The sequence below is a fragment of the Ochotona princeps genome, chromosome 15 (genome assembly GCF_030435755.1).
Source record: "Ochotona princeps isolate mOchPri1 chromosome 15, mOchPri1.hap1, whole genome shotgun sequence".
Taxonomy (NCBI): Eukaryota; Metazoa; Chordata; class Mammalia; order Lagomorpha; family Ochotonidae; genus Ochotona; species Ochotona princeps.
Genome location: NC_080846.1, coordinates 15,688,412 through 15,705,660, shown reverse-complemented (window position 1 = coordinate 15,705,660; position 17,249 = coordinate 15,688,412). Strand labels below are relative to the sequence as shown.

At 42.6% G+C, this 17,249-nt stretch overlaps 1 protein-coding gene across 2 annotated transcripts; it reads left to right on the top strand.

Annotated features, from left to right (window-relative positions):
- The first annotated feature begins 1,908 nt into the window (after positions 1–1,908).
- ACTR6 (actin related protein 6) lies at positions 1,909–16,672 on the top strand. 2 transcript variants are annotated; one of them, XM_036492327.2, is made up of 11 exons: positions 1,909–2,040; positions 3,438–3,555; positions 4,082–4,150; positions 5,545–5,668; positions 6,672–6,807; positions 6,895–6,951; positions 11,030–11,128; positions 11,224–11,302; positions 12,179–12,350; positions 14,685–14,823; positions 16,104–16,672. In XM_036492327.2, the coding sequence occupies exons 3-11, from the start codon at positions 4,142–4,144 to the stop codon at positions 16,231–16,233; spliced, it is 945 nt and encodes a 314-aa protein (XP_036348220.1). In that variant the 5' UTR covers positions 1,909–2,040; positions 3,438–3,555; positions 4,082–4,141; the 3' UTR covers positions 16,234–16,672. The 2 variants fall into 2 exon arrangements, with proteins under 2 accessions (XP_036348220.1, XP_004589682.1); XM_004589625.3 differs by having other exon boundaries at positions 1,914–2,045.
- The last annotated feature ends 577 nt before the right edge of the window (positions 16,673–17,249 follow it).

Below are 17,249 nucleotides of genomic sequence, written 5' to 3'. Positions count from 1 at the left end.
AACACTGTGGTGTGAAGTCAGGTGAGAGACAAGGCAGCCTGAGATGCAGGCGTGAGATGCAGGCAGGGCAGTGTGAGATGCAGGTGTGGGATGCAGGTGTGGGATGCAGGTGTGGGATGCAGGCAGGGCAGTGTGAGATGTAGGCGTCAGATGCAGGTGTGGGATGCAGGTGTGGGATGCAGGTGTGAGATGCAGGTGTGGGATGCAGGTGTGGGATGCAGGTGTGGGATGCAGGTGTGAGATGCAGGTGTGGGATGCAGGCGTGAGATGCAGACGGGCTTTGTGGGATGGAGGAAAGCCACTGATTTTGGAGTCAAGGATAGAAAGTGAAATTTACTTGAGTGAAGGATCTACCCTGGCGCTCTCTAGACCTATCTTGAGATCTCTTAGGGCACACCACCAATTGAAATCAATACTATAGTACTTATATAGAAGCAGTTTCAGAGACCAGAATGAAGTTTAGAGATGATAGGAAGTTCCAGGCTCCTGGCCTGTGGAAAGCGATCCAAGGAAGAAAAGCTTCTCCCATCCCTCTCTCTCTGGTTCTGCTTTGCAGGCACATGAATAGTTTAAACGAGGCTGGAGAAGACCGAATGGCTTGATGGAAGGCAAACAGACATAAACAGAATCATGTCTGACTTTAAGGAGTTTTCCATCCAGGCAAGTTAACAGAGGGTGATAATGGTGAAAGAGATCGATGGGAATAATTATGACCACTGCCAAGACTGGCATGCTGGACTGGAGTCGAGCTGCCACACGGGACAGTGGCATCCCATTGAGGAACGCCTGTGTGAGTCCTGGCTGCTCTGCTTAGGAGCAGTTTCCTGCTGATGGTGGAAGTGGTTGGGCCCCTGTGACCACGTGGTTGTCCAGGATGGAGTCTGGGGCTCTTGGCTCCACCCTGTCTGTTGTGGGCATTTGGGGACAAAGACAAACATTAAAAAGAACAATTACTATCAGCATTTTTATCATTTATTCTTCATTAAACAATTTTGCAAGGGTTCATGATTAATATTACCACTGTGGTGCACAATAATTAATAGATTACCTAATTGCTATGATGACTAATATTACTCCGGGTGAGGTAACTAAGGCATGGGGTTGCTAAGTCAGCTGAGTCGTCGTGTAGCAAAGCCAGGCTTTGACACAGCAGTTGAGTTCAGAGACTGCCCACTTACACTGTATTTCGGAATTCAATAACGGTAGCTCTTTGACAGGGCTGTGAACATTCAATTTATATGAGTGTGAAAAGCGCGTGAAACCAGTAAGCACGGATTTATCTCGTCTCCTGCAGTCAAGGCCCACACTGGGTGGAGAGCTGGGATCACTAGCTGAGCCTTGGGGAAGCACAGGCCTGGGGCATTGCAGGAGCTTGTGGAGGGGCACCTGATCCCTAGAGGGTGAATGCAGGAGAGCCTGCCAGGTGTCCAGAAGCTTCGTTTGTTCTGGGTTCACACGAGGAAGACACTCGTCCTGAAGACTTCGGCAGCAGAAGCGGAAGAGGAGAGGGAGACTGTGAGTTTTAAAAACAAGCAAAATGCTTGAGGAAAATTACACGTGCCACTTGGGGTGGGGGATCCATTAGGTGAGAGGCTGGGAACAGGGTCGGAAAGTCAGCGCCTCCAACTCCCCTCAGTCTGTGGTTTGCACATGATTCGCCACGTAACATCATTACCTAAACACTACCATACCGAGGACGCGATCGCACACGCGCACAAAGAGACAGGCGTGAGTCCGTCTGACAAGCAAAGTACAAAGAAAAAATAATCCTGCTGCTAAACAAAACCAAGTCGGGTTGGGAACCAGTGTGGGCGGGCTAGCCTAGCAGGCTGACTTCCGGCGTCCTCAGTTGCTAGGGAGACCGGAAGCGTGCCCTGTGGCCACGCCTACCAACCATAGAGTGCCGGAAGAAGCCGGAGGAGTGGAGGACGTGGGAAGGGAAAGGTGGCCGGAGGTTGTGGTGGAGCTGGAGCCAAGATGACCACCCTGGTGCTTGATAACGGGGCCTACAACGCCAAAATCGGCTACAGCCACGAACAGGTCTCGTAAGTGTTGGCGTGCGCCTCGCCGGTCTTCCGTGCCCGCGCCGTGGGGTGCTCGGAACGGGCCCTCCGCGGAAGTGGGCTGCACGCCTACTTTTGGCAACGGGAAATAAGCGAGGGCAATGGGCTTGTCGGGGTGCACTCCTCAGCCTGGGAGCTGCACAGATGAAGCACCCCAACACCTCCGTCTTGGGGTCGCACAGGTTGGGGGAGGCCTGCGTCCCTGACTGTCGCATTCGTCACAGGGCGTGCTCATCAACTCCGCTTTTGCTCTTAGCCCGTTCACAGAGTTTTGCCTTGGTGTTCCCTTCTTGCCTCTTGGTTTGTGTGTGAAGAGGACTGTCAGGGGCTCGTCTTCCTGGGGCGCGGGTGTTGGAATGCTGGTGAGGTGCTTGATGCTGGGCTTGGGGAGGGTGCTGTGCGTTAGCCGTGGGCGCCGTGGGCGGTAGCCGGGAAGGGAGAAGCGAGCCAGGTGGGAACAACAAGGGGCCAGATGCAATGTGCGCATGCTTTATCCCGGCGAGGTTGACAACCGTGCTGCTTCTTAAGGCTCTGTCCTCAAAGAACTGTTTGTTAACACGGAGGCAAAATGCTGATAGTGTCCTGTGTGAACAAGCAGGTGCAAAGTAGTTCTTTGCAGTTGTGGGGTTGATCTGTCTTCCTCATGTGATGTGAATTCCTGGTAGACATGCACCCAATTTGAAAGTAGGTCTTAACTTTCCTACTCTGTAACATCTTGTTGATTGAACAGCTTGGGCTCCCTGGGAGCTTAATTTTATGGCCAACATTTTGAACTGTTTCAGTGGTATTACGAATTTTCTGTATGAACCTTAGACTGAGAGCTTTACAGAGGCGTGGCTTTCATCTCTGCAAGGGCCCAACAAATAGCCATCCACAAGGATTTCTTGATGGTTGAGAGAGGTGAAGGGTCCAGTATAGGACATGTCACACACACACACACACACACACACACACACACACACACACGATGTTTTAGAAATTCTTCGGGGACCAGTGTTGGGGCCTGGCAGGTTGAGTCACTACTCGGGATGCCCACATCTCATATCTGAGTGCTGGCTTCCTGTTAATGCCCCTGGGAGGCAGCAGAGGGCGGCTCCAGTCCTAGGGAGACCCAGCTGGATGCCTGGCTCCTGGCTGCAGCTCGGTCCAGCCTTGACTGTGGTGGGCATTTGAGGAATTGAATCAATGGATGAAGATTTTGCGCGCGCGCTCTGTCTCTCTCTGCCATCGAAGTAAAGAAAGAAACAAAATTTTTAAAAAATGGAACGAGAAAGCGTTCCTTAAGATAATCATTTTGCTATTGAGAGTGGTAGTTCTGTAAGAGGATTTTTAGGAACTAAATGTTTAAAGAAAAATGATGCTGTTTGTTTTTAGGGTTATTCCTAACTGTCAGTTCAGATCAAAAACAGCACGTCTTAAAACTTTTACCGCTAACCAGATCGATGAGATAAAGGACCCTTCGGGACTCTTCTACATCCTGCCTTTTCAGAAGGTAACCTCGCCATGCGCCCTTTCTAGTGTCGAGGACCCAAGTTTAAAGATAAATTTTAAGTAAGACTGTGTGTATGCATGAGAATACTTCTAGAGCTCCAAGGAAATTTTAACCGAGATGCAACCGATTTAAATTTTAACTGAGATGCAACTTAAACCAAGAATTGAAATTCACTTGTTTTGATAAAAGTAAATAGCTTGGATTTAGTCATTGTTTGTGCGTATGAATTTTATGTTGAATCTAAGTGGTGTGCATGACAAATTCAAAAAGGTATAGAGAAGCATCTCTATGTATTGGTGTGTCTTTGGAATTCTTGGTATTTTAGCTATTCTTATTTTGTGATTTTTTTTTTCTTTTTTACTTAAAAAAAAAAGGAAAAATTGCCACGTAATTGGTTTGGAATTCATGCAGTGTGATTTGGGGAAAGCCAGCCATAAGCGGATAGGAAGCAGTGCTTGTGTTCATCTGACTTTTGAACATTGCTCAAATATTCTTAAATAGCTAACTCGATCAAACATTGTTTTAGGGTTACTTGGTGAATTGGGATGTTCAAAGACAAGTTTGGGACTACCTTTTTGGAAAAGAAATGTATCAGGTAACAAATTAGAGTATGTATTCAACTTCTACTTCTGTGTGTTAGTAGAAAAGTGAAGATGTTAACATTTATAAACTTATGAATCTTCAGTCCGTAGTTGAGTCACTTAAATATAGTTTTCCCCAGCTTTGATTTTCTAAATTTTTACAACATACAAATGCGTAGAATTTCTCTTGACATTGATGCAGGTTACATGAAACCGAATGTTAACATTCTGTTTAAGATTTCTGTAAGACACATTCACTATCCATGTCATTTTAATTTTAGCAAGAAAATATTTTTGCCTACATATCTGAATAATATCAGACTGCTTTGTGTTATTAGGAGCAATGGTGTGATTGTAGTAGCCTAGGAGTGTTCATGTTTTGATTCTTGATGAGGGCCCAGCATTGTGGGACTATACCAGCATCTCATTTGAACACAGCTGCTCTACTTCTTCTTTTTTTTAACAATGTATTTATTTTTACTGCAAAGTCAGATATGCAGAGAGGAAGAGAGACAGAGAGGAAGATCTTCCATCCGATGATTCACTCCCCAAGCTGCTGCAATGGCTGGAGCTGAGTTGATCCGAAGCCAGGAGACAGGAGTTCTTCCGGGTCTCCCACACAGGTGCAGGGTCCCAAGGCTTTGGGCCGTCCTCGACTGCTTTCCCAGGCCCCAAGCAGGGAGCTGGCCGGGAAGCGTGGCTGCTGGGATTAGAACCGGTGCCCATATGGGATCCTGGTGCGTTCAAGGCAAGGACTTTGCCTGCTAGGCCACTGTGCTGGACCCAGCTGCTCCAGTTCTGATTCAGCTCCCTGATAATGTACCTGAGAATGTAGCCCAGGTGCTTGGGCCCTTGCATCCATTTGGGAGACCAGATGAAGGCCCAGGCTCCTGGCTTTGGTTTGACTTACCCCTGGCCACTGCTGCCACTTGGGGCTGAACCAGTAGATGAACGATTTCTCTCTATCTCTGTATTTCTGCCTTTCAAATAACTAAAGCAAAGATAAATAAATTCTTCAAGAATATATGGGAATTATGTCAACTTTGAATATCTTGCTTTCTTTTAAAAACAAAATGATAATAAGCTCAATCTTTGTAGTTGTATTCATCACTTTTGTATAAATATCTTTAAACAGTATGGCAATACCATTCAGTTAATGCTAACATTCATGGAGGTGAGATTGCCTGATACTAGTTACAGGTATGAACTTTAAGCTAGGATCGATATGTAGCTGCATGAACCTTGGTGATACACTCAACTTTTCTGTCACAATTTGCTTGTCTTTGAAATGAACATGGTAATGAGGTGTCTCACTGGGGTTATTGTGAGGCATAAAATAATTTTATTTCTGTAAAATAAGTGTTGATAATTACTACAAATTAGAAAGCATTTTTATTTTCTCTCCTAGGTTGATTTTTTGGATACTAATATTATCATCACAGAACCGTATTTTAACTTCACTTCAATTCAAGAATCAATGAATGAAATTCTGTTTGAAGAATACCAGTTTCAAGCAGTACTGCGAGTAAATGGTGAGTTGAAGTTTTCATTGAAAGTGAATTATCTGAACATGAAAAAGCTAGAGAAACTGTTAAAGTCCTAACGCTAAGTGCTATTCTTTAGGTCTGAAGGCAATAAAATAGAATTTTAAAACTTAGTGGGTCCCAGCAAGGTAGCCTAGCAGCTAAGGTCATTGCCTTGCGCTTGTCGGGATTCCATATGAGCGCCGGTTCTAATCCCGGTGGCCCTGCTTCCCATCCAGCTCCCTGCTTGCGGCCTGGGAAAGCAGTCAAGGATAGACCAGAGCCTTGGGACCCTGTACTTGCGTGGGAGACCTGGAAGAAGTTCCGGGTTCCTGGCTTCAGATCAGCTCAGCTTTGGCAGTTGCAACCGCTATAACAGTGAATCAGTGAATGGAAGATCTTCCTCTCTGTATATCTGACTTTCCAATAAAAACAAACAAACAAACAAACAAAAAAAACCTTAATGGACACTTGGATATTATTACTCTCTTGGGTTATACTAACCAGGCAAGGGAGGTATATTTTTAATTTTGTGGAATATACATTCTCTGGGAAAACTACATGGATTTCTTTCGTTTCTTTTTTGCATAAAAGTAAATGTAGTTACTAATTCTCTTTTCCATGAACTTCTTTAATTATTGTCATATGGTATGAAGTTACTGGCCATGTTTCTAATCTCTGAAATATTTTTCTGAGCTGCTTTTTGTTGTCATTGATGTACTCACTGTTAATGTTGTTCAAAATAGCATTAACAGGGGCTCGACAGTGTGGCCTAGTGGCTAAGGTCCTTGCCTTGATCCCATGTGGCCGCTGGTTCTAATCCCGGCAGCTCCACTTCCTCTCTATCTCTCTCCCCCTCTCAGTATATCTGACTTTGTAATGAAAATAAAAACAAATCTAAAAAAAAAAAAAATAGCATTAACAGCTTTGTCTGCCAACAGGAGGGCGAGCTTAACATTTGAGCTTGCTGCTTCCAGCGGTCTAGGTTAACGTGCTTCTGTGTGTTCCCCAGCTGGGGCCCTCAGCGCACACAGGTATTTCCGGGACAATCCTTCGGAGCTGTGCTGTATCATTGTGGACAGCGGCTACTCCTTCACACACATAGTCCCTTACTGCAGAAGTAAAAAGAAGAAAGAAGCAATCATTCGGTAAGCACATGTAATTTTCAAGTATTTCTTCCTACCGTCCCTCACGTTGAAATGTGTGATAACCAAATACAAATTCTTTCCTTTTAGGATAAACGTCGGGGGGAAACTCTTAACCAATCATCTGAAGGAGATCATATCTTACAGGTATGACTTAGCTTTGGTTGTTTGAAGGATTCGCTTCTGGGGACGAACTTCCTGAAGTTACTTGGAATTATCGCTTAACTTATGTCTATGGACAGAGTTCTATATTGTTGTTTTTTTAAAAAAAAAGAATCACGGATATAAATCCTATTGATATTCATATTATAAAGCTTTCTGGTGTATGTAACCGCTGCGTCTGCCCAGAGGCATTTCCACCATCTAGGGGATGCATTGTTTGTAATAATTTTTTTTTTTTTTTTAAAGATTTATTCATTTTATTACAGCCAGATATATACAGAGGAGAGACAGAGAGGAAGATCTTCCGTCCGATGATTCACTCCCCAAGTGAGCCGCAACGGGCCGATGCGCGCCAATCCGAAGCCGGGAACCTGGAACCTCTTCCGGGTCTCCCACGCGGGTGCAGTGTCCCAATGCATTGGGCCATCCTCAACTGCTTTCCCAGGCCACAAGCAGGGAGCTGGATGGGAAGCGGAGCTGCCGGGACTAGAACCGGCGCCCATATGGGATCCCGGGGCTTTCAAGGCGAGGACTTTAGCTGCTAGGCCACGCCGCCGGGCCCGTTTGTAATAATTTAAGCTTGTTTTTGGTAGACATGGACTTGGTAAAATGAAAAGATGTATATAGAGCACAAGGGTCTGAGCCACGAGATCTGAGATCCCTTATCCCCGTCTCCACGTCCCACGCGCTCCACAGAGAGGACCGGGCTTGTTTCTGCTTGAAGATGTTCAGCCTCCATAAGCCTTAGTAAGACAGTGATGTTTCTGAATTAGTCAGTGTTAGTAGGCTACCATTAAAAGATGAGGAATTTAATGCACTCAGCCATTTTCCAACTCCCTTGCATCCTTAATGTTAATTGTACTATTTTAATTTTTATTGTGTTTTAAAAACAGAATTCTTACATCTCAGTTTCAAAATGTATTAGCTTGGAATGATATGATAGTGTCAGTATTCCTTTGAAAACTCTCCTGTACTGTTTATGAGAAAGTAAGTGGATCTACATTTCTTTCTCTCCTTCCTTCCTCCTTTCTTTGTTATAATTTTTTACTACGAGACGGAGAGATTTTTTGATCCACTAGTTTACACCCCAAACAGTCAGTAACACATGGAGCCAGGGCCAGGGTGAAGCCAGGAACCCAGAATTCAAGTCAGGTCTCCCACAGGTGTGGCAGGGACCCAGGACTTGAGCCATGGCCAGCCTGCCCCTGAGTGTGCGGTAGCATGAAGCTGGAATTGGAAGCCGAGATTCGGGCACCTTGTGCAGTGTCTTAACAAGTGTGCTGTATGCCTGCCCCTCCTTCCTCTTCTGTCAGTCATAGCACTGCTAAAAACAGTGTTATTGAGATATAATTCATATGCTGTATTGCATTGGCTTTTGGTACATATGTGTATTAAAACAGTCAATTTTAGAACATTTTAGATAAGAAAGCCCTTAGTCATCTTTTGTGCCCTTAGCAACATTATATTTACCTGTATTACAATGTCAAAATGATGAAATTGACATTGATATACTACTGTTAACTACATATTGTATTCAGTTTTCACCATTTTTACATGCTGTCATCTTTGTGAGTATACACACAGTTCAATGCGCTTTTATGCCACGTATAAGTAGTTTGTTTCTTTTTTTTAATATGGATTTATTTGAAAGGTGGAGTTGCAGAGGGAGCTATTCCACATGCTGGTTTATTCTCCAGATGGCCATAATGGCACTCCTTTCAGGTCTCCCACAAGGATGCAGGGCCCAACCACCACCACAAGCGGGACACAGAACTGCGCCATCCCCACCAAGGGACCTCTGTGTACCATCTGTTTCTGTTTGCTCTGTCATCCCCAGTGTCCTGGCTGGTGTTCACGGGGCATCAGCAGTTCCCGGAAGAGAGTCGAATGCCGGGTTCTTGCTGGGCAGTGCTCATCTGCTCTTAGCAAGGAGGCTGAGAAGGGTGATCCTGGCCCGTTTGAACACGTTGAGGATCACAGAGCTGAAATGAGTCACTGAACAGGCAGACCAAACGGGATCGGCTGGGCAGCTCAGAGATCCAGAAACCTGGAATGGCTTGCTGTCATCCCGTCCGTTTGCTTTCAGACTCAGCCTCCGAAATGGATGGTGAGGAAGTAAACTGAAAACGCACAATCAGAAATGCCTGGGATTCTGCTTTTAGAGCTGAAATACTGCACACAAACAACATGCTTCAGTGGATTTGAAGGAGAGAGAGACTGAATAGTTAGTCTTGAATCAAGCTTTTTTGGGAAAAAAAAATTATTTGAAAGGCAGCATAATAGAGAGGAGGAGAGAAACAGAGATCTTTTATCCACCAGGAACTCCAGCCACATCCCCCACATGAGGGGCAGGGACCAAGCGCTTGGGCGTCATCCTTTGCCTTCCCAGGCACGGGAACTTGATGAGAAGCTGAGCAGCCAGGGTTGTGGGCATCCAAAGCAGCGGCTTAACCCACCGTGCCACAACACCTACTCTAAACATAAAATCATTTATTTGGCTTTTGTTTATTTTGTGTATTTGTTTTGTTTCCTGTTAATTCAGGCCCTTGAACTAGCACTGATGGCTCCATTAGTTGGGTCTCTGGTGCTAGTGAGATGTAGGTTGTGATCCTGGCTCCTGGCTTCAACCCTGCCCTACCTTTTACCGTTGCAGGCATTCAGGGAGTGAAGTAGCAGGTGGGAGCTCTTGTTGCTTCCCCCCCATAGTCTTAAAAATAAATTTTTTAAAAATGGTATAATTTCAACCCAAAGTAATAAAATGATTTTCAAATGAGGATGTTGCGCATTTGCCTCATGGACAACCTTGTTGACTGCTGATCGGAACCAAACTCGAAATAACTGTTCTGATGAACGATTTAACAATAAGCTAAGAAACTAAAATTACTTGATACTCTGTCTCCAGAGGCTTGAATAAGTAATGAGATAGTAAGAGATACAGATAAAAATATATGTACTTCATTAATTCTGAGTTGTACTTTTTTCATATTTTACTCCCTGAAATTGTGAATTTTGCAATCCTGTTTAATACCTTAGAATTGTTACAAGTTACTGAGCAGTTTCTTGTGATGAGTCCAGTGGTACATTGGAGAGAAGATGAACCATGACACATGTTTATTGTTAAAAAGGTTGAAAAGCCTACAAGCAAGTAGAAGTGTTTTTTTTTTTTATTTGTTGAGTACAGGGACTGACTGAGCTATACACAAGACACACATTATGAGAATTAAACCTTTTACAATTCTGTATATAGTTGAAAATATAAAATGTAAACATGTATTATATAGTGAAATGTCTGTACAGTCAGGTGTCTAAGGGACTGGTGCTGCAGTGCGTTAATCTGCCACCTGCAGTGCTGGCTTCTCATAGTGTGGTTCGAGTCCTAGCTACTTCACTTCTGATCCAGCTCCCTGCTACTGTGCCTGGGAAGCAGTGGAAGATGACACAAGTGCTTGGGCCCCACACCCCCTGGGTGGACCCTGACGGAGTACCAGGCTCCTGGCTTCTGCTTGGCCCAGCCTTGGCCACTGTGGCCATTTTGAGAATGATCTCTCGCTCTATAGCTTTGCCTTGGACATAAATAAATCTTAAGGAGAAATACATTTAAAGGAGATAAGCTTACTTTTTTTTTTTTTTTGGCTTTTGAAATTAAGCCTTTACTTTCTTGGAATCACTCATCAGATATTCATCCAATGAATATGTCTTGGTACTGTATGTTGGTTCACAATGCTTTTACATCAGGAAAGAAAAGTACAAAGAAGGCCTTGTAGCACGATTCCATTAAGGATGATTGGGGTGGGGGAGAAGTTGGGTGGTTTGTTAAATGTTCCCGCTTAACATGCTTTCAGTTTCCCTGTCCAAAAACTGGACCAACAACCTGTTCTCAGAGAAATAATGTAGAGCTTAGAGATAGAACATTTCATCAGGTTAAAAGTATTTTATGCACTCAGGAGCTGAAGATACTAAAAAGTCAGTTGCTTGAACATTTAATTCCAGAGAAAATGTTTTAAATGACGAACGTATGTTATGTTTACATGTTTTCAGCTTTACGTTTTTAACTTTTCATCAGGCAGCTTCATGTTATGGATGAGACACATGTGATTAATCAGGTGAAAGAAGACGTGTGCTATGTCTCTCAGGACTTTTACAAAGACATGGACATTGCAAAGTATGTATAATGACAACCTAAGGCTTGGAATGTTGGTTCTTGCATGGTGTCACACATCACTGCAGCATTTTGTAAATCTCTATTTTGTTTTCCAGGCTGAAAGGAGAAGAAAATACAGTAATGATAGACTATGTGTTGCCTGATTTCAGTACAATTAAAAAGGGCTTTTGTAAGGTAAATTCTGAAATCCTCGGTATTTCTGCTAGTGAACCGCTCAGCCAGCTTGCAGAGCACCTCCCCTCCCCTGAGGACTGGCAGGTCCTTTAGGGAGCTGTTACTGACTGTCTTCCCTGGCATCCATTGCTCAGGCACAAGGTACAACTATGATAGTGAATTCCTCATAAAATGTATGGAGAAAAGGTCTTCCAACCTAATTGTAAGACGTGGGACAACTCTGGAGATAGTCTCGTTACTTGACGATTTTCTTACAAAAATTGTTGACAAGGCTGATCCAAGGTTGGAATTTACTTAGATTTGGTCTGACAGGGTCAGGTTGTAGTTGAAAAGGGCAAAATCCATAAGGCAAATGGGTGAACAATCAGAACTCCATAAGCATCATAAGGTAATTTCAAGGATAAAGACTGTATATTTGGTTAGTTCACTTAGAAACTGATTTTTGAATAAACACGTAGTAGCAAAATGTAAAGTTGTAGCTTTTTTGTACAGGGAAAAAGAGTTCCAACTGGAATAGAATCGGGATGTCGAGTAAACATTTAAAGGTGGGGGCAAAGGGATACAGTAGTAGGGTTAAAACATATGACAGGTGTTCTTAGAGTATGTCCTTTACAAACTGAGATCAGTATATCATTATAGGCAGTTTCCTTCTTTCTATTTTAAAATGTGTGGAAAGGAGCTGCCAGATTAGTTTTGGGAAATAGCCAATACAAGTCCATAATTATTTGTTTCAAGTTAGCAGTAGTAGACAAGGCCACATTCTACTGTTTTTTGAGAATCCTGAAACTTCCGAGAACACGATTAATAGGTTATTATATATTACTAATTAAATTACGTGTCTTGTTAATGTGCCTTAAATTTTGTCTTTTTTTTTAGCCTAGGGAAGAGATGGTATTGAGTGGAAAGTATAAATCAGGAGAACAGATTCTTCGTTTGGCCAACGAGAGATTCGCTGTTCCAGAAATTCTTTTTAATCCTTCTGATATAGGCATTCAAGAAATGGGAATTCCCGAAGCAATTGTGTATTCGATTCAGAACTTACCTGAAGGTACAGAACTAGCACAGTAACGTATTAACCAGTAGGGGTGTTTCTGAAAACTCCTAAGTTATGTGAACTCTGTTTAATTAGTTTAGGCTAATGGCGGGTCTCATTTGTAGAGATTTCCACATCCCACAGTGCTCTTAAACAATTCTTGCTTGATTTGTCCTAAATTATAAACTTGATACAGGAACAGTTATTATGGTCTGTTTAAACTTGAGAAAATATATCGCTGCCTGAGAGATCAAATCGTCACGTTTTAGAAAACTTTTTTCAGTTGAACACCAGTCTGTACAGAACAGAAATTCGTAACTTAGCAATTAAATGATCAGCTGTTGAGGTAGGACTGCCTGATTCTGCCCTCTAACACTGGAGGACCTGCAGGGCTATTTTTGAGACGTTAGTGTGGTGCTTCATAGTGAGTTCTGACACATGACAACTAAATAATGTTTTTTGTTTTTGTTAAGTGGCTTTTGTTTGTTTTCTTTCTTTCCTTTTCTTTTTTTTTTTGTTAAGATTTATCTATTTTTACTGGAAAGGCAGATATACAGAAAGATTTTCCATCCGCTGCTTCACTCCCCAAGTGGCTGAAGTTGGCCAATCCGAAGCCAGGAGCCAGGAGCTTCTTCCAGGTCTCCCATGTGGTACAGGGTCCCAAAGCCAGCCTTGGCCCATTTTCCAGTACTTTCCCAGGCCACAAGAATTGAGCTGGATGGGAAGTGGAGCTGCCAGGATTAGAACTAGCACTCATATGGGGATCACAGTGTGTGCAAGTTGAGGACTTCAGCCACTAGGCTACTGTGTCAGTTCCAGTAAATAATGTTTTATTGTTATCTTCTCAGTTTATAGGTTACATAGATAATGGAGAAAATTTAGCACATGCAATATGCTTTCCTCTCATTTAACAAAAGCAAATAATGCTAGCATTGTAACATAATTATTTCATGAGTATTTTTATCATAATTTCACATTTGATATAAAGTTGCAGTTAATGTTGTCTACAACATTTCGTACTAGCCTGCTTTCATGTCATAGCATGAGCCTCAGCTCAAGGGACAATCGTCTTTGCATTCATAAGCAGTAGCGTTCAGTGGGATGCCAGCACTCACCAGTTCCTGGTGTGCTTCCCAATAGTGCTGTGTAGGTTTAAGGCTGGCTAACATCCTGCTAGCTGACCATACTTACATCCTTTTTAAAAATGTTCTAGATTGTGCTTTTCACTGCCACAGGTAGGTGTTGGCACAATCAATGTCTGGCTTAGTGTGATGCGATGAACCAGCTTGGCTGGGAGCAATCAGTCCGATGGGAACAGGACCCCGGGAACAGTGGGCAAGGATTCGGCGAGTGACAAACAGACACAACAACTCAAGGCAGTGGTATCTGAGTGCATTTTGCAAAAACAAGGCATCAACTTGTTAACAATAGATTATTGCAAAGGGACATTTTCTTTGTTTATTCATGTGGTTACATTTCTACAAACAATTATTCCAGGGAGGTAAGCAGGGCTGTTGAGAAAAGATTGTTCTCTAATAGCCTGGTGACAGACTGCAGTTGCTATTTCTTGTGGACACAGTTTGGCACCAGTTGCAGTTTTAACCATCAAGCGGTTAGCTCTCATTGTGCTTTGTGCCTTACATTGGTTTTAATATTAACCTGTCTATTTTTCTTGGTTTTTCTTCCTGTATGGCTTTTTAAGCTATAGATTTCTACTATAATCTTCTTTTTAGGAATTCTCAAAAATAGTCCCAGGTAGGTTTATTAAAGCTAATGACCTGATAGTTTTTATCCCATACTGCTTGCAATCCAGTCTCCTGTCAGAAGGCTCCATAGAACTGTAAAGGAATATTGAGCCTTTGCTCTGCATAAATAGTATTGTTCTAGCCGTAAAGATAAAAGCAAAGAGAGTACAGCCAGGAATGCCAAGACCACTAGGATGCAGCCGAATCCAGGAGGCATGCTTCCTTGAAGCTTCCGCCTCGGCCTGGTGAGTTCTCATGCAGGCTCACTGGAGGTGGCGTGACAGTGTGATTCCCTAAATGTGGCTCTCAGGAACCTCCTGTGCGCCAGCTTGTGTGTTCATAGTAGGAGCCAGTGGTCAAAGCGCTGCACCTCAGCCTTGGCTTCTGCAGGTGGCCAGGGTCATGTTTCACTGTGGAAGATCTCTGAATAAACTAAATTCATTACAGATCTAAGATGGGCCTCAAAGGTGACATGGCGTGGCAACCAGTAGCTGTAATTACTAGTTGCTTTTACCCACTCCCTCATCTAAATCTTTCCAGAAAGATACGTAAACGCTTTTCTAATGGTTTTTCATCCCCCTCTCTCTTTTTGTTTGTTTTAAAGAAATGCAGCCACACTTTTTTAAGAATATTGTTTTGACGGGAGGAAATCCCCTTTTCCCTGGATTTAGGGATCGGGTTTACTCAGAAGTTCGATGTCTCACTCCAACAGATTATGATGTTTCTGTTGTGCTACCTGAAAAGTAAGTATTCGATGATACAGGATCAGAACATAAAGTCGACTTCTCACTAAGTGATGTACCTGACGGGCCTGGCCTACAGCCTGGTTCTGCACAGTGCCAGCTGGACTTCACCTGTTGGATCCTCATTTCTTCCTCTCTTTGGAATTATAGATCTTATGTTTCAGTGAGTTAACTAGCATCAAGGATGAAGGATGAAGTACCAACTCTGCCATTTGCTTCCTAATGAGAACTCAGTTAACCGAACATCAATTCTGTATAGTAAATCAGTCCTTTGTTCCTGAGACTTATTGACGAAAAAATAAGGGAGGCATCTGTTTATCTGTCCTGCAAGCACACATTATAGCCAGAGGACCACAGGAATAGACTTTATTCAGTCTTTATTGTACAACTAGTTACGTATTTTCAAGATATATTGAATTGTGACAAATCTTCATAAAGTTCATAGAAAAATGCATGTAGCTTCTGGTTCTTTTTTCATGAATTTTTAAAAATCCCCTCATATAAGTAAGTGACTTTTTATAAAAAATGGGAAAACGCAGTGCACACAATAAGGGATATTTGTGGATTGACTTTTTTCTGCACCTTTTTTAATTTTGAAAATCTGTGAATTGGGGGGAAGAAAAGTAGAAATAGAATTGATTTCGAACACAGCATAGCGTCAGTTGCAAAGAGCGAAGCCAAACCACATGCCTTATCTGCTCTCTTTTTTTTTCTATTCTTTCCATCTCACTATATTTTGCAAGTGTTTCACTTATTAGAGACAACAAAGTGGAGCCACAAAAGCACAGGGTGGAAAGTAAGTCTAGGATAAATCCTAGGTCCAAACTCAGTTCCAGTCTGTACTCATGTTCCAAATTTCCACAGTGGGCACGACAATAGGCTGTTTTCTGGGCTGGGTTAGAATTAAGATGATGGTGCTTTGGTGTAAACAGAAGTTGGGCCCAGTTATGATACTCTCTTCCTTTTAGAGATATTTAGATAATTTGCTTGTGTTCTTATTCTTTGACTAAATGTACAAGGGCCAAAAATTTAGGACCTAGAGGAAAAAGTTTTTGTGATGATGTGACAGTGACCAAGATTTTCTTTCTGTTTGAATTTTCTGTGCTCCTGTGGAACTTGTCTACCTTAAGTCATTTTCTGTTAAATTGTTTAGAGCTTAAACAATTTCCCTGAATTGGGTTGCCACATTTTCATTTTTAATGTTTCAGGCATCTTGTTCATTTATATAAATTGTTTCTTGTAAAATCATCTGGTTTCACTTATTCTGTGTTTGTTTTCAGTCCTATTACCTATGCCTGGGAAGGTGGAAAATTGATATCAGAGAACGATGATTTTGAAGATATGGTGGTAACACGAGAAGATTATGAAGAAAATGGACATAGTATCTGTGAAGAGAAATTTGATATTTAAGAAACATTTCTGAAAGAAAATCGCAACTAGTTGTGACTGAAAGGTTTAGTGTCAATGTTGCTTCTAAAGAAGGTTAAGCACCTGTTACCTTTCATCCAAAGATACGGTCTTAACTAACTCCTTTGATCTGTGGTGAATTCTCACAGGCTTCTTAAGCAGACATGAGAGGAAGCTCTGAGTCACCTAGCCCGTGACGTCACGTGGGACCTTGTGAGGGCATGTCGGGTTTCCTTAGGAGACGGAAGAGCGGGTCTGTGTTCAGTTTTACTCTTCACCACCAGAAGCACAAATACACTGTTCCATTATCTTAGAAGGTAGTTTTGCATTGCTTTGGAAATTGGCTAAAGTGTTAATAGGCTGATATGATTTCTGTTTTAGACCTAGTGTTTTACTTAGAAATAAGCCATTTTTATTTATACATAATAAAGTTGGAAAGACTAACATGTATGATGTTTATTTCTTACTTAGAATGAAAGGGTAGCAACCAAAGCCAATTTAGTAATCTTTTCTTCTCTTTTTATGATGTATTTATTTGTTTGAAAGAGACAGGGAAAGGGAGACAGAACGAGGGAGGGAGGGAGATTCCTGCCTGCGGTGGCTGGGCCAAGCCAGGCCCACCCGCCTGACGCTCCGCTGGGGTCTTCTGTGTGGGTGCCTGGGCGCAGACACGTAAGTCATCTCCCCTGCTTCTCCCACATTAGCAGGGAGTTGGATCAGATGGGAAGTTTGTGGCCACTACTGTGTTGGCAGAAATGTATCATTTCTCCCATAAAGCACTCTACTACTTTTTTTTTTTTTTTTTTTTTAAAGATTTATTTTATTTTTATTACAAAGTCAGATATACTGAGAGGAGGAGAGATAGAGAGGAAGTGGAGCTGCCGGGATTAGAACCAGCAGCCATATGGGATCAAGGCAAGGACCTTAGCCACTAGGCCACGTTGCCGAGCCTACTACTTTTTACAATAAACATACATTTGAAGTAAATCAGTTGTTTAAAACTCAATATAATTGTGTTT

Bases quoted from the DNA above. Each gene is read 5' to 3' on its own strand.
- ACTR6 (XM_004589625.3), top strand. From the start codon at position 1,978: ATGACCACCCTGGTGCTTGATAACGGGGCCTACAACGCCAAAATCGGC. The intron at 3,556-4,081 runs GTAACCTCGCCA...ACATTGTTTTAG, and splicing joins ACATCCTGCCTTTTCAGAAG to GGTTACTTGGTGAATTGGGA. The intron at 11,129-11,223 runs GTATGTATAATG...TTTGTTTTCCAG, and splicing joins AAAGACATGGACATTGCAAA to GCTGAAAGGAGAAGAAAATA.